Raw genomic sequence first — 17,346 nt, 5'->3', positions numbered from 1 at the left:
CACAGGAACTGAGCCAAGACTTTTCAGTGTGAGGTTTTCATATTTATTTGAGGTAGAGAAGCGCTAGTCTGTCCTATCAGCTGACTAATCTTCACAAGGAACCCAAAGGAGGACCTGTTTTTAGAAGGAGCTGTAGAGCAGACTGATGCAGGGACAGCCTCTGTGGCAGGAACACGCATGTATATACGTATACATATGTCTCCTTAAATGTGAGGACAGCCTCTGTGGCAGGAACACGCATGTATATATGTATACATATGTCTCCTTAAATGTGAGGACAGCCTCTGTGGCAGGAACACGCATGTATATACGTATACATATGTCTCCTTAAATGTGAGGACAGCCTCTGTGGCAGGAACACGCATGTATATACGTATACATATGTCTCCTTAAATGTGAGGACAGCCTCTGTGGCCGGAACACGCATGTATATACATATACATATGTCTCCTTAAATGTGAGTTGGTGTAGATACAGTCTTAGTTCAAAATGTACCCCTCAATTTTTCATATCCTGTCATTTTTGTGCTTTTAAACCATATGGTGGAAAAGTTGTAATTCGGAAAAGTATAATATCAACTTTCGTGCCTTTGTAATGCTGACATGGCTACTCCCCTACCTGTTTTGAATTCTTTTGTTGGCAAGCTTCATCCTCCAGGGCCTGCTTCTGCCATAAGTAACGTTTCTAGCATACCATACTCTGCAGACTGCGTTAAGTGCCACATTTTCTGTTATGAAACAGTTTGCCTGCTTCAGATTATAATTTCAGGCTCCCTGCCTTTACTGGTAAATCGGTTATGTTTAACTCTTGGAAACCTTACCACGTTTTCATGAAGTACAATTTGGTTTTAGCTCTGATCCTGATGGAAAAAAATAGACATTTTATTTCAGTGTAGACGTTCTCTAGGTAGTCTGTTAATAAATGAAATTATGGAATTATACAGTTGGCCTGGGAGAGAGCAGGCCTGTCTTTCTTTCTTTTTCAAGAGCTGTTGAATGTTGCCAGGTGTGGAGTTGGGAGCCTGTGCATTCTGTTTAAATCTCTACACTGTTCGCATCTCTTCTCATCTTCTTTCAACAGTTCATGAGCCCTAACTGGCCTGGTTAAGGAGTTTAGAATTATGTTATTTGAGTTATTGGGATAAAGGACCAAGAGAAATGTGGTGAAATTATATTCTGTATATTTTATAGTGGACCAACAGAGCTGGGAGTTTTACTGAAATTCATAGGCTGGAACAATGGAAAGGAAAAAAAATCATGAATTAGTACAGAACTAGAAAGAACATAAGAGGTGAGGGTAATTGACACTGTGTTGCTAGGAGGCCCCAGCCATTTCTCTTTGCCTACCCATTTACTTTATGGAACATCTATTAAGCCTTTTTCACTTTGCACACTTCCCAATCTTTAATGATTGGAGACCTTGACACATAAATATGAACATGCACATGCATGCATGTGTGTACACACACACACACAGACCCTTCCAAGAGGACCTCTTTTGGAACTCCTATGTCAGGCCCACAGAGTCATCAGGGAAAGAAGAGTTCTAAGGTGGGGAGGGTTCTTTCCCACATGCCTGCAGGCATTAGATATACTGAAAAGGGCATTATCTGATTCCAAATTGGATGTTGCATTTTTTTCTCTTTAAAATTTTAAAAGAACTATTTATTTATTTTACGTATATGAGTACATTGTAGCTGTCTTCAGATTCACTAGAAGAGGGCATTGGATCCCATTAGAGATGGTTGTGAACCACCATATGGTTGCTGGGAATTGAACTCAGGACCTCTGGAAGAGCAGCCAGTGCTCTTAGTGCTGAGCTTTCTCTCCAGCCTGGACTATGATTTGTTTTTTCTAGAAATGTATTAAGAAGTTAGAGATTTCGGGTGTTGGGTTGAAGTGCTGTGGATGTGACCCCATATGGATGCTCTTGAATATGCCATTCCTTTCATCCAGCGGACAAATAGGAACTTGGAAAATCTTCCATTCTTACAGTGAGTTGGAAGCAACCCTTCTCCTTCACCAGAGGGACTCTGTACCTTTTCTTTCAAAGTTGCATGTTGGGAACAGAATGCCAAGAAATGACTCTGATTAATCCCTACGATAGGTGGTTATAATTTTGCATTCTTAACTTGTCCAGTAAGGTATAAAACTCACAAGAGACCCCCTCACAGGATCTCTCTCTTGAAGGATATGATTCTACAGTCTATTTGCAATGTAACTGGCACTCTACTTGTGCTCTTTTTCAGAAAGCAAAACAAAAGAAAACTAAACACTAAACACCCGGGGTCCTTTTTTAGGACTAAATGTGAATTGGCTCTCCATTTATCCTATGGCTGTCTTAAACAAGAGAGAGAATGAGTAGACAATTTTTAGTAACTGAATGATTTTTTTAAAAAGCATTTTGTTAAAGCTCTTGTTAAGAGCATCAAGACCATGATATTTCTTTGGGCTACAGAGTCAAGGAATCTGTCAGAACAATTTCAGTAGGAAAGATTTGGTGCTCTTGGAAGCTATCCAGATTTTAGGAGGAAAAAGTCACTTTTATGCTGACTAGCTTTTGGCTTTGCTACTACCAATGACTACAAATAAAAGAAAAATATGTTAAATATGCAGTTTCTTTTAAATGGAGTTTGGGGATGTCTAAAAATTTATCTTGAATAAAGATTTTATAAATTAAAATTAGTGGTTGCAGTGGCTCTGGGAAGGGAAGCCAACAGTTCCCCTTCCCCTCTTCATCTACTGAACTGTGATGGACTCATGTTGTGTCAACATCAGTGGCATTTTTGAGACAGGGTCTCACTGTATGTCTCTTGTGGGCCCAGAACTTACTATATAGACTGATTTGTCCTTGAATTCACACATCTGCCTGCTTCTTTTTCCCTAGTGTAAAGGTGTGCACCACTATGCCTGGCCAAGTTTAGGTGTTCATTATATCTTTCAGTTTGCTATCTTGATAAAGCTCTAGTAAGTAATTATTTGAAAGCATGTTGACTTATATCCTCTTTTCTCTGATAGTCTGTCCTACAGTCTCACCTTGGGGCTCACTCTAGGGAGAAAGTGCTTTGCTGATCAGTTCCCCTGCTAAGAAGCAGTCACCTCCACTAGTTTTCTGTCCATCTGTCCTGAGATGGTTCTTTATTATGTACACACTTAGAGCTTTTGCTAAATGACCTCTTCTAAAGAAATAGTAGCTTGCACACACACTGTCTTGCAACTTCTTTTCTTAATATATATTGGAGATTGTTCCACATCAGGGCTTAAAGTTGAAGATGGAGATGGCTCAGTGATTAAGAGCTCTGGCTGCTCTTCGAGAAGACTTGGTTCGACTCATTACCAACATGGTGGCTCATAGCTTGCTGCCTGTAACTTGAGTTCCAAGGGGGTGGAATGCCCTTTTCTGGCCTCCATGGGCACTGCATGTATATGACACACAGATAATCATAAAAACAAAATAGCCTCGCACATGAAATAGAAATAAGTAAATCTTAGAAGAGGAGGAGGAGGAAGAGGAGGAGGAGGAGGAAGAAGAAGAGGAAGAGGTGGTGGTGGTAGAAGTAGTAGTAGATTTTAAGAAAAGCTAAATGGGAGGCTGAAGAGCACAGCTCTTCCAGAGGTCCTGAGTTCAATTCCTAGCAACTGCATAGTGGCTCACAACCATCTGTAATGGGGTCAGATGCCTTCTTTTGGTGTGTCTGAAGAGAACGGCAGTGTACTCATACACATAAAATAAATTTAATAAGAAAGAAGAAAAGCTAAATGGGATTCTAGTTCATAGAGATTCCATAATTCGTGTTTTGTAGTCTTTTTGTTTGTGAACATTCTCATTTTGAATACCTTTGTGCATACTTCATTTTGTTCCTATACAAGTGTACCTGAGGAATTCCTAAAATTGGAATTGTAGGTTCAGAAGATAGGTGATGTCTCAGCTCTAATAGACTTTACTGTTATGAAGAATAATGCGGTGAGGGGGCACCTAGTGGGCCCATGACAAGATGTCCCCTGAGAAATCATGCCACGCAGCAGACCTGGTACAAGGTGGTTTACTTGGGGGAAAGCGAGGGAGGGCTGGAGAAGGGGTAGAGGCAGATGAGTAGGCTTGTAGATAGCTAGCAGTGTCACAAGGTCGGAGAAGGGCAGAGGAGGAGGCAGAGAAAGACAGAAAGGGGGAGGAGGGAGAAAGGGAGGGAGATCATGAGAAGAAAAGCTGAGATAACAGGAATTAGAGACAAACTTCTATAATGGCATTTGTTCTACTAGGTTCCTCCTAAGGACCTAGCAACTGCTTATGTCATCACCTGCTACCATTAGGTGCTTTGGATGGGCTGTCTATGAAAGGATTGCCCACTACTCCAGCTCTCTCTCTGGTCCCACATGTTCCTGCCTGATCTCTGTCTCTGTCTCTCTTTCTCTCTTTTTTTGAGACAAGGTCTCATGTAGCCCAGGCTGTCTGAGAATATTGAACTGAGAGCAGGGTCCCCAGTGGAGAAGTTAGAGAAAGGACTGAAGTAACTGAAGGGGCTTGCAACCCCAGAAGAAGAACAACAATATCAACCAACCAGACCCTTTAGAGCTCCCAGGGACTAAACCACCATCCCAAGAATACATAGGGATGGACCTATGGCTCCAGCCACATGTAGCAGAGTATGGTCTTCTTAAGCATCAATGGGAGGAGAAGTCCTTGGTCCTGGTAGGGGAATGTTAGGGTGGGGATGTAGGAGGGAATAGGTGGGTGGGTGAGGGAGCACCCTCATAGAAGCAAGGGGGAGGAAGGATGGGATAGGGCATTTCTGGAGGGGAAACTGGGAAAGGAGATAACAATTAAAATGTAAATTAAAAAATATCCAATGAAAGAAAAAAAAAAGAAAAGGCCAAATTGCAAAGTGATTACCATAAAAAGGAAGGTTTGTTTATATCACTAAATATAAACAAACAGTAAAAAGAGAACTTACTCTATAGCCAAGGTTGGCTCTGAATTCTTGAATCTGTCTCTACCTCCTGAGTGCCAGGATTTCCTCAGATAATTCTTTATAGTTCCTTGTTGATGTGTCTATTAGTTTGAGGAATGATTTTATATTTTTAAACAACTCCATTGAGATAATTCATATACCATAGTTTTTTTTTTTTCCTTCTGTATTGAACCCAGAGCTTTACACATGCTAGGGAAGTGCCACTTACCTTTGAGCTAATCTCTTGGTTGTTTTGTTTTGTTTTGAGGTGTACAACTTAGTGGTTTCATATGTTTACTGAGTTATAAGAACAATGTTATCTAATTAAAAAAAAAGTACAGTCTGGGCCAGTGAGTTCACTCAGTGGGTAAAGCACTTGCACAAGCCTGGTGACCTGAGTCCTGAGAATGGTCCCTGGGACCCCTGAAGGTAGGAGGAGAAGCCACCACAGGGTGTCCTCTGCTCGCATGCTGTTCTCACTCTGAACTGAGCTCACCCGATTGTTGGGATGTATGTGCAGACACAAAAGAACTGCACATGCTTTTGTACTGTCTTAGTTTTTAGTGTTTGTAGCTCATTTCCAGCAGCAGCTTAGATTCAAGGCTCTAAACATCATTTTGTTTGTAAAAGGGGTTTTTTAATAAAGTGTTTATCAGTTGGTAAAGCTTTTAAAATTAAAAAGAAAACATGGGCAATTTTGAAACTTTGCCTTTTAAACTAACTCAAGCCTCAAAAGGAACTTAGCCATTTGTGAAAGTTTTCCTTCTCCATAAGTCTCTCTTCTGTGCAAACAAATGTTTGTTTTATAAGGAAAACAGCACACTTTATAGTGCAGTGGCACTAAGGGACAAATCCTTTGCAGCTGTGGATGTTTTCCTTTGGTTCTTTTATTCTTTTTCCAAGGCATGATGCTGGGTGGGAGAGATCTCTGAAAGCAGGATGATCTGAAGCAGGAGTGGGCCAGCCGTTGGCCCATTTCGGTCTGTTCAGTCCTCTGAAGTGCCTAGATGGGAGTGTGTCAGAGAACTAGTGGGCCAGCCTTTGCTTTCATTCTGGTACATGGGGCTAGCAGTGGTGAGCTAGCTTCCAGATATAGGCAGGTCCATACGTTTCCACTTGTAGACCACACATAATTAGAGTAGGCTAACAGCACACCCTCCATGCTCTGTGTGGTTCCAGCTCTGTGTGGTCTGTAAAAGCCTAGTGGGGCTACTGAATAGGATCCAAGATGTTTGAGGTCAGCTGACCTCGATTCATGCCTTGACTTGTCTATTCCCTCAGTAGATTCAAATAAGGCTTATTTTATTCATTAATTGTTATTGTTTTGTTTTCTGTTTGAGAGAGTCTCATTGTGTAGCCCTGACTGGTTTGGAACCTACCTACTCTGTAGATGAGGCTGGCCCTGAACTCACCACAGTTCTCTGGCTTCTGCCTCCCAAGTGCTGGCATTACAGATGTATGCCATGATGCCTGGCTTTAATCTCGAAAACTATAGTAATTTCAACAAATAGAGATTATATTATGCTGCCATTCCTACTGCCTGGGGAATGATTCTAATACATTGTATTTACAAAAGTCAGTGTACCCAACAGGATTTAACCCTCCTCAAGAACACTGGACAACGTGTATGTATGCTTAGTCTAAAAAAAAAATCATCTTTTTGGTCTAGGAAGTGTAATTTAATATTATATATTCAGGTAGCTAAAGACAGCTTGCTTTGATATAGTGGCAGCCCTGTCCTTTTGACTCCTAAGTATTTCATTTATTTATACAGTTTTTACCCTGCTTTTATTGGTGATGCTGAATATTTTCAGACCTATTACAATGGATCTTTTTCTATGAGAAAAGCAGACTATTTGGCCACAGGTGGTTTTCATTTTTTTTTCCCTTTTTGGTCTGAGGCATGTGGGTTGTCAGCCTTTGAAATCTTAATGCTGTGTATAATGTGCAGGTGATTTTTTTTTTGTTTATAGAAATGCCTAATCCTTGTTTGAGATTTATTAAATGGTGTACCGTCTGTAAGCCTCCCTAAATCCCATAGATTAATTAGCCTCTAAAGTTGCCTTTTATCTAACTTTTAGTATAAATTCTTCCATCTGGGCGCCTTCCCTTTTATGTGTCTGCTCAGCGTTCTGTGTACTTCAGCCCTCTAGTGTTAAGTATTAGTTGCGAGCCCCGGCTTTCCCAGGAACAGTGATACTCACTGACTACAACCAACGATCAGCAGAACAAAGTAGCGTTGTCCTGAGAATGTTTGGAAATTGATGAGTGATCAATTTGTCATGGTCTCCCTCCCTCCCTCCCTCCCTTCCTCCCATGCGTGTGTATGTTAGGTATTACTTTCATAGTAGTTGTAATGTAAGCAGTTAGTTATATTGCTTGGGAATAATAATAAAAACAGTGGTAGACATACGTAGAGCTGGGAGCTCTGGCTGATGACGGGTGTGTGCCATCAGCCTTCTTGTGGAGTTCCAGTTAGAAAGTGAAAAGAAAGAAAGCGCTCTTTCAATGCCCGTGTAATGCTTTTCCTGTGGGTCAGGGCTGAACAACGACTGACACCATTGTGTTGGGTATCATTTGGTTATAGTCCACCACTGTTGCTAGGAGATGTAGTGTTTGGGTGGTTGTAAGTTTCCTATCCTAAATGTGCTGCCTAGTTCTTATGTCAACTTGACAAAAGGTTCATTTTGGAAGAGGGAACCTCAATTGAGAAAAAATTCCCACCAGATGGACCTGTGGGGAGGCAGTGATTAATGTGGAAGGACCCAGCCTGTTGTGGGTGGTGTTGCCACCCCTGGGCTGGTGGTCTTGAGTGCTATAAAAAAAACCAGGCTGAGCAAGCCATGCAGAACAAGCCAGTAAGCAGCACCCCTTCCTGGCCTCCGCATCAGCTCCTGTCCTCAGGCTCCTGCCCTGACTTCTTACCCTGCCTTTCCTGGATGACAGGTCACAAACTATATAAGATGAAGTAGATCCTTTATTCTGCAGGTTGATTTTGGGCAGCTGTTGATCACTTGAGTAGAAACCCTGACTAAGACAGGTATCTTAAACAGAACTGATCTGAAACTGCGTTTACTGAAGGGGTTATGGTACACCCCACACTAGAGTATGTTAAAGTCCATTGAGAAACAGATAGACATCAGTAACTCAACCATTTATGTACACAATCTCATGAAATTAATATTATTCCTTGTTTCTTTATTTTTCGAGACTACTTTGCTACCTTGCTACTGTAACAAATAATTTAAGTAAGTTGTGACATAGTAGATATTTTTGGTTATTAAACAAAAATAGCATCAGATATAACATTTGGTTCCAAGGTCTAAAACCTAAGTGAAAAAAAGATAGCATTGTTGAAACCATTGGAATATTTTGGTGTATCTTCCAAATTTTAAGAATATAAGACTTTCAGAGAAATAGATGAGAATAATTGGAGAGGTGAGGACGACGAAAATATTTTGAGGAGAGAGTTTAGTGTGGGGCGGGGAGAGACAGAAGATAGTCCATAAGGCTGGCCGTCTGTTGCTGTCCTGTGTGGATCCTTTCACAAAAGCCTGTTTGGATATTGACCATTGAAATAGAGAGAGGGCTAACAGAACATTTGCATTGAAATTGACTTGGACGTTAGCATATACTCCATACACGTCCAGTGAGTGAAGGATTGAGAGAGGCAGTAAATATGGAGAGTGAAAGAATAGTGGTCACTTCTACCTGAGCCTTTGCAGGTTTGCTGTTTTTGCTCTTGTTTGTGTGTTTGATCTGAGAAAGTCTCTCATATGGCCCAGACTGGCTTTGACTCCAGAGTGCTGGCACTACAGGCCGGCACCACCGACCTGGCTTCTTGTGTATTTTGAGAGATATGTGGTATTGATAAAAGATGCTGATAACAATTCTCCATGGAGAAGTGATCTTCTGAGTGATTGGATCTAGGGTTTGGGAACTTAGTTAACTTAGGGCCAGTGTTGGTGATTAAAGCAGTATATATGTATTTGGCCCTTCATATCCAAGGATTTTGCATTTACAGATTTAACATACTGAGGTAGAAAATAAAAAAGTACATTGCACCCATACAATAAATGTGTAGAACTTCATTACAACATAACTGCTTACATTGTATTCGATTAAGTAATCCTGAAGTGGTTTTGCAGTGGTTCTCAACCCTCTGTGCAAAGATGCCATTGCCCCCTGGGCTGTGTGTGTACATCCTGTGGCATGTGGAGGTCAGAGGACAGCTCTATATAGAGTTGGCTCTCTTCTTCTACAGGGACTGGGGATCAGACTGAGGACTTGGGTCCACATGCTTATGCAGTAAGGGCTTTACCCACTGAGTTACCTTACTAGTCCAGACTTTTTACTTTTTCATTCTAAAAATAGGGTCAGACTGGTGCCAGTCTGTGTACCAGGTGCTATCTGTGGGGGTCCATGGGGCTCAGCCCTGGCCAGAATAGCCAAAGAGTTACAGCTTTCCAAGGGGAAGCCAGAGCAAGGCGGGCTGCCGTGCCTCTTCCGAGGCCTGGAGTAGGTGGCAGGTAGCGAGTTGCAGTGGGCAGCTAGGGGCCAAGGTCAGGGCCACCGAGCAGGAAGTGGCTGCTGTCAGGCTGTTGCAGCCGGCTTATTGGGCCAGGTCAAAGTCCAGGAACAAAAGCTTTGGGAGAGAAAACTTTTTCCAGAAGTGTTACAGCTCAGTCAGACAGGTGCTCTCAGGCGTCTTTGGCGAAATAACTCGTGCCCTTTATTCCTTGTGGATAGGACCTTATAAAAATTTGGGGTGGGGCGGGGTCTAGAGGCAGAGGCTTTCTATTGGCTTGGTCTGAGATGCTAGGGATGCCTCATCTGCATGTGGAAGGAAGTAAGGTCTTGTCCTATGGAGCTGCTTGTTACAGTCCTCTCCATGGGGTATCGTGGTCACATACATACAGGAACCTGGTCAGGAGTAGATTTAAACACCCACTGTTGGCAATTATGAGAATTGCTGGGGTTCCTGAATCTGTTGAACCTTACCAGTTTTCTGTCTGGTGGCACTGTCCACTGCCCCACAGTGTGACTGACTTCACACTTGAGGCAGTCCTCCCGCTATAACCTCCCAGAGTCCTAGGATTTTCAGAGTGAGCTACCTCACATAGCTCCTTTGGGGTACTTTCTGAGGGACTTTATAAAGGACCAGTTAGATGCTTAACAGTGTACTTCAGAGAGCACCAGTGGTTAGGATTTAGTAAGGCTTTTTTTACTCAATCGACTTGAGCTTTCTTAATTTGAGTAGTGTATCTAAGACTTGTTTAAAAATAATCATCAACCTATATTTTGACCAAAGTTGTTCAGAAATCATTTGAGAAACCAGTAGGTGTTGATACTTGATGTGGTTACAAAGCCAGCACCATGATCTGTGTGTCGTATAACTTTCCCTAGATTGCCGTACTGAGGAGACAGCAGCGTATGATCAAGAACCGAGAGTCTGCTTGTCAGTCACGAAAGAAGAAGAAAGAGTATATGCTAGGCCTGGAGGCCAGGTTGAAGGCCGCCCTCTCCGAGAATGAGCAGCTGAAGAAGGAGAATGGGTCCCTGAAGCGACAGCTGGACCAGGTGGTGTCAGAGGTGGGTGCTAACAGTCATCTGGTTGAGGTGGTGTAAACTGGTTTCCTTTTTGATTAGTAACTTGATAATTACTTCTTAAATCATATAATAGTAGTGCTAAGAAAATGGGGATGCAAGAGGAAGCACAAAATCATTTACAGTAGGGAAAAGTCTTTTTTTCCCCAAGTATCAATTCTGTTTTATTTGTCAACTGGAAAACTAGACAATCCTCCAGTGCAACAAGGTATTAATTAATTAATCCTCTTCCTCATCATCACCAGCTCCAGCACCACCCTGGCCTTTAGAAGCACATTGACTTCTCCCTCTGTTCTCCTTATGGTGGTGGCCGCCCAGGCAGAGTGAAGAGGAAGAATGCCAAGAAAGGCCAGAGTAGGGAAAGGTCTTAACAGCGACCTTTGGAGATGTTTTCCCCAGCATGTAGGCAAGCCTTCTGGCGCTGAGCCACACCCCCAGCCTGAACGGTCACCTTTTGAACTGTGTGTCTCCATGTACCTGCAAACATCATCTGCTTTTCTTGGTTTCTTCTAACTTATTACTTTAGATATTTTTTCTTTCTCCATTTTTCTTCTTAATTTTTGAACTAGGCCTCTGTACTTGCCAAGATCTCCCTGCCTCTGCCTTCTCAGTGCTGGGATTAAAGGTGTGAGCTACAATGCTAGCTTTTTTTTTTTATTCAGTGAATCATGCTGAGGCCCCTGAGCAGTCCTGTTATCTCTTCCATTTTATTATTATTCTTTCAATTAAATTTAAAATTTATTTTGTTATTTTTGAGACAGGGATTCAATGGTCGCCCTGGTTGGTTTGGGAGTTACATGTGCACTGGACTGAACTCGAAGTTGTGTAGGAATTATGGGGATGCATCACCACACTGAACCTGCCTTTCCCTTTTAAAAACTGTTTGATTTTATCTTTATTTTTTGAGAATGTCACATGGTGTGCTCTGATCATAATCAGCCCTCCCCACCTCCAGCTCTCCAGATATGCCTGCCTTCCCCACCTATCCAGGTCGGCCTGCCTTCCCCACCTATCCAGTTTTGTGTCTTCTTTTTTCAACCTGTAAGAGCCACTTTGTGCTACCTAGATATTCTTACTCAAGTGGCCTTCCACTGGGCATGTAGAAGTACCAGGGGCTACCCCCTTACCCACAACTCACTCTCCTCTCACAGCAACTCACAATTACTGTTAGCTCCTGAGTGGAGAGTAGGACTTCCTGCCTGGCTTCCCTGACCACGCAGGGATTTCATTTGTCTTGGGTCTGCACAGGTCTTGCACATGCTGTCGCAGTCACTGTGAGTGCGCATGTGCAGTGCCCTCTGGTTTCCTTGTAGACATCTACCGTATTTATATTCTGTCTGCCCCATATTCCACAATGATGCCGAACCCTGGGAAGGGTTAGGGTGGTCTATATGTCCCATTTAGGGCTATACATTCTGAAGTCTCATATTGTCTCCACTGGCTAGTCATGGGTCTGTGTTAATCACCATCTGCCACAATTAGAAGCTTCTCTCATGAGGGGTGAGAGCCATATCAATCTATGTATAATGATAAGTCATTAGGGGTTGGGTTAATACTATGTCCATTGAGCAGAATAATAGGTGTAGGTTCTCCATTAGGGCTATGACCTGTGTAGTCACAGGTTTTTGGACCAATAGCGGTGCCAGGTGTGGGTTTCTCTTGTGGAGCAGTACTAAATCCAACTGGAAAGTAGTTGGTTACCCTGTTGATCTCTGTGCCACTGTGGCCGCACTGGGCATGTGTGGTGCACAAGGTTTGCAGCTCCAGTGCTCTGCATAGCACCTTCCAACCCTACAAAAGCTAGCAGGTCAGGATGAAACTTCCAGGTCAGCACCAGCTTGCATGTTGTATGACTCAAGTATGTGGTTTCTTCAGCATCTTCAGGATGTAACATTCTGGAGAGAAACCTGTAAGATCGATAATAGCCTGTAGTGTTCTGGGCTCTCTGGGACCAAACTGGTCAGTAATTCCAAAAGTAACCCACTCCTGGCACTGGGCTTTTTGGTACCTTGTGGTGTCCAGTAAGGACATTGTTGCCTCATTATGGGATAACACCATTTTAACTCTTTGTTTTCCCCTTTAAAAAAGGAAATGATATAAAATGAAATGGGTTTCAGATCTTTGTGTGCTTGACCCGTTACACTCCTCTGCTTTCTGTTGCTGTGCTGGTCTCTTCTGCTTTGTTCATGAAACCCACAGCAGTGTGTCCTGAACCAGTGGATGGCTGTCCAGTGTTGCTTCTTCTTGTTTTTTTTATCTTGCCCTTGAGTATATGAGCGCGCTCTAGTGTGTTGCTGAAGACAGCATCTTAAAAGATAGGGAGGCAGGCAACAGAAGTGTCTCAGAATTCTTGAGGATCCACAGAAATACAAAGCTAAAACTTTGTTTTTAATTTAATTTTTTTTTTACTTATTCACTTTACATCTTGCTTACTGCCCCTCTCCCAGTCACACCCTCCCACAATCCTTTTCCCCTCCTCTTATGAGAAGAAGGTATTCATACAGCTTGTACAAAGGAGGGTTCTGGAGTTCCTGCTCTTTGCAGTATTGACCTGTAATTTCATCCTATTTCATTTCCTGTAGAACCAGAGGCTCAAAGTCCCAAGTCCAAAGCGCAGAGCTGTCTGTGTGATGATAGTATTAGCATTTATCATGCTGAACTATGGGCCCATGAGGTAAGTACAGACACTAAAATTTAAATGTCAGCCGTTGGTTATTGCTTTGCTCTACTCTAAGGGAGAGGAACACTCATTTGTTTTGAAAAAGAAAATCAGCATTGCAGATGTGTAAAGATAATTGGAGAGGTGATAAGTGCTTTCACAGATCTCAGAGAGCATCTGGGAAGAGAACTGCGTTGAGGGATGGACATGATGGGTGTGACAGACATAGTGATCAGACTGTCCGGGCATGTGACTTCCTTGCCACAGGGAGGAAGATTATTTTCTATGATGACTGAGTGATATCCTGGAGAATCCCAGGGAGGAAGCTGAACCTTGAATTGTGGTACTAGTTTGCCAAGTGGAATTATGGGAAAAGCACACTAAGCCAGGGATACAGCATGGTAAAAAAGATGCTTACAAAATAACATGGCATTCTTTTAAAAAGTGAAAAGTTCAGTTTGCATATATATGTATATACACACATGATTTTGTCTTTGTGTTTATGTATATATAATTTATTAAATTATGTTTGCATATGGACAATATATGCATTATTCACAAGTGATGTCTTATTTTTGTTTTGTTTTGTTTTTTTTTTTTTTGTTTTTTTCCGGAGCTGGGGACCGAACCCAGGGCCTTGCGCTTCCTAGGCAAGCGCTCTACCACTGAGCTAAATCCCTAACCCTAGACTGCACTTTTAAAGCATGTGCTGTGCTTCACCCTTCTCCTGTTCATATCATTCCAGGTCTTTATAGGTGTCCACATGTGTGTCTGCATGTCCAGTGTGTGTATAAAGTCATCTCATATAGAAGAGAGTACACCAGTTTCCTCTCCTACTAGCGGGTGGAAAGGGTCATTTGTCATGTAGTTCCTAATGTTGGATATTAGGAACGCTTTTGTTTGCTTTTATTATTTTTCCATCTTCTGGGTCAAAAGTGTTATCTTTATTTACTTCTGTCACACTGCCTTCCTTGCCCAGTCTGAGAAACACTAGGTGGGCTCTGTGTCAGGTCTTCACATGAGCTGTCCATGGCTTCAGTGCTCTTCCTTCAGAGGGTCTTTGTTAAGTGTTGCTCAGTCGCTACCTGCCGAGGATTTCCTGGAATCCTCTCCTGGGTTTGCTCCACTGTCCTCCTCCCCACCCTCCTCCTCTCCTGGGTTTGCTCCACCGTCCTCTTCACCCTCCCTTCAGTCTTCTCATCAGCTCCCTCTGCCCCTTGGCCCTGTGCCTTCTGTAAGTTATACTTCACTTCTTTCCCCAAAGGGATTGGCCCTCTTGTCTCTGTGCCTTGAGTGATGCCTGGTGTGTAGTCGTCCCTCACTAGCTACTGCAGAATGAATAAATGAGTGCCCTCCTCTCAACCCGATAGAACTGCTGGTGGGGCAGCCCAGCCACACAGTGCTTGACTGCTGTGCAGGTCTCAGGCACAATTCCTAACAGTGGGGCAGTTTCTTTACCTCCTTGTTAGCTGTATTCCCCTTTAAAGATTACTTGCAGCCTTGATTAAAATTTCTGTCTTCTCGTAAGAGTTGTGTAAACCACTTGCATGTATGAAGACAGTATTGATTCACAGCCTGCTTGTCATGTTCTCCACATGTTTACTTACTGCTGTTTTTGTGCCTGTGTGCGCACCAATCTTAAGCTGAAGAACCCCCTTTTGTCTTTCAGCTTACTCTGTTAATTTAGCTGTGATTCTGAGAAGCTGACATTGGTATCCTTGGTGGTGTTTGTATTCAGCCCTTTTCACTAGTTACATAATTCATGTAGACAGTTTTTCCACCTGCTGACATCTTGCTTTGTGCTGTTATTACCTTTCTTTATGTTAAGGTCTCAAGTCCTGTGTAACTCTTCTTTTGTAGAGACAATTCAATGTTCATCCCAGAGCACAGACACGTTTTTTTTTTTTCTTTTTTCTTTTTTGGTTCTTTTTATCGGAGCTGGGGACTGAACCCAGGGCCTTGCGCTTCCTAGGCAAGCGCTGTACCACTGAGCTAAATCCCCAACCCCACACAGACACGTTTAAATGTGTTCATTCACTGTTTCCGAGAAAACGTGTGTGCTTTCAGCCCCTCACGTCTTACAGGTCTGTTCAGTACATGCTCATCTGCTAGGCTGGACATACGTATTATAGGGCACTTACTGTTTGCAGGTGCTGAGCAGGGAATAAGGGGTGCAGGCCTGAACAGAAGGACAGTCAAGTAGGAGAAGCAGAAATGTAAACACTGTAGTATGAGGAGGAATGATAACGGGCATTTAAAAAAGAAATAAACCCTCACTTTTCTTTATACTCCTTTCTCTCATCGAGCCTATGGGTTTTCTTAACTCTCTGGCCACCAGCTGGCGTGCCGATAGTTGAGCTCAGTTCAGACGACTAAGCGTTTGCACAGGCACCACAGGCTAAGGGCAGCGTCTTGGACAGCCATTGCAGTCATCAACCACAGTTTAGGGTTGTGACTTATTTATGCAGACCAGCTGTACATTGTGCATTCTCTTAGTAATTTGTTAGAGCGACTTAGAAAACTCATACTGTTATTTAAAAGCAACTCTCATGAGTTTTGTGGGGTAAACCAAATATAAGGGCTGCATAAGCTAAGCTCTAGTGGAGGCACGAGAACTTCCATGCCTCCAGATGTTGGTTCTCCTCCTCCCAGCATCTTGTGCCTGCCAACCAAGAGACCTATTGTTTGGAATTTTATGGAGGCTTCAATAGATTTGTATGATGATTAGACATCCAGCCTTTGGTGATCTAAATCAGTGTCAGCCTTTTTCCAGTCCTTGGAAGTAGGGGATGACACTGGGAATTCCAACTCACTACTCAGGGATTAAGTTTCCTTCCTTACAGTTGGCTTCCTTCCTTCCTAATTTACCTTATTTCCATAAGCTCAGGCGTGGCTTGCTGGAAGGGATATGTTTTTATAAAGGTATTTGCTCATCTTGTCACTCAGAAGATGAGTTTTAAGATTTCTATGCTGACAACTCAGGAAGACACCAAATAGATTTCTTATAAAATCACATTCATATTCCTGAATGAACAAACAACGAATCAATTCTGGGAGGCCTTATGCGTAACATTCAGTGCACAAGCGAAGGTTAGGCCGTGCGGTAAGAAGTAAGGATGGGGTTGGAGGAAGCATTCTGAGTGTCCGTGTGAGACGACAGAAATGTGGGACAAAGGTTTCAAGTGAGTCAGGGATCTTCAGAGCCCTTATGTGAGCCTCATTTCCACTGCAGAGGGATCCATGACAAAGGGAAGACAGTGGCCCCATCTTACCAAGAGTAGATTTGTGTTCGGAAAAGAATTAAATGGCCAAGATGAAAAGGGGAATGTAATAATGGGAGAGAGTTAAGATGTTGAGAATCCTGAAGGGCAACCAGTTAAGATCTGTCTTTCTCTGTGAGCTTAAGGAACAGAACATCAGGTTGTGGGAATATTAAGAACTTTTAAAGTTTTGAAATAGGTTTAAAAGCTTAAATTGAAGAGAGGTCAAAGAAAGAAAAGCTGGAAGATTTGAGGAAACAGAAGATTCTTAACAACTTGGGATGTTACCAAGAAGGAGAGAAGACAAAACTGGCTGCAAAACTCATAAAAGCAGAGAACTGTTTCTTCTGACAAGGTTGGCATCCACAGTACACATCAAAGCCCAGAGAACAACAGGGATTCCAAGTCTGAAAGCTGTCGCATAGCCAGATGTTGAGAATCAGGATTTGTATTATTCCAGAGAGTCTTTTGATTGGCCCCATGGTTTGTATATCTTCACCTGCCGGATGGAGTCTGCCGGAGGAGAGGAAAGTTCCCAGATGTCTCTTATCAGTTCTACATGTAAGATAGTTATTGAACAACCCTGTAAAACAGGCTCATATTCATATTCTCTCTCTGTCTCTCTCTCTGTCTCTCTGTCTCTCTCTCTCTGTCTCTCTCTTTGTCTCTCTGTCTCTCTGTCTGTCTCTGTCTCTGTCTCTGTCTCTGTCTCTCTCTCTCTCTCTCAGGGCTCAGTGACTAAGAGGACCTGTTCCTATAGAGGACCTGGGCTTGACTCCCAGTGCTTTTGGCAGCTCACCTCTATCCATAACTGCAGTTCCAGGGGATCCTCCATAGGTGTGAGGCACACACATGGTGCACAGACATACTTG

The 17,346-nt window shown here is 42.8% G+C and overlaps 1 protein-coding gene and 1 pseudogene across 5 annotated transcripts in view; one reads left to right on the top strand and one right to left on the bottom strand.

The window, feature by feature from the left end:
• Positions 1-17,346, top strand: part of Atf6 (activating transcription factor 6) — a 177,787-nt gene that overhangs the window by 35,200 nt on the left and 125,241 nt on the right. For all 4 annotated transcript variants that reach the window (XM_087580984.1, XM_087580982.1, XM_087580981.1 and 1 more), the window contains 2 exon segments: positions 10,355-10,540; positions 13,138-13,229. In XM_087580984.1, coding sequence (XP_087437110.1) covers positions 10,355-10,540; positions 13,138-13,229 — 278 coding nt within the window.
• Positions 1-17,346, bottom strand: part of LOC148001747 (large ribosomal subunit protein eL29 pseudogene) — a 135,312-nt pseudogene that overhangs the window by 6,667 nt on the left and 111,299 nt on the right. The window lies entirely within an intron of this gene.

This window comes from Rattus norvegicus, chromosome 13 (genome assembly GCF_021556685.1).
Source record: "Rattus norvegicus strain SHRSP/BbbUtx chromosome 13, alternate assembly SHRSP_T2T, whole genome shotgun sequence".
In the NCBI taxonomy this organism is placed as follows: Eukaryota; Metazoa; Chordata; class Mammalia; order Rodentia; family Muridae; genus Rattus; species Rattus norvegicus.
This window is presented reverse-complemented; position numbering and strand designations above follow the sequence as displayed.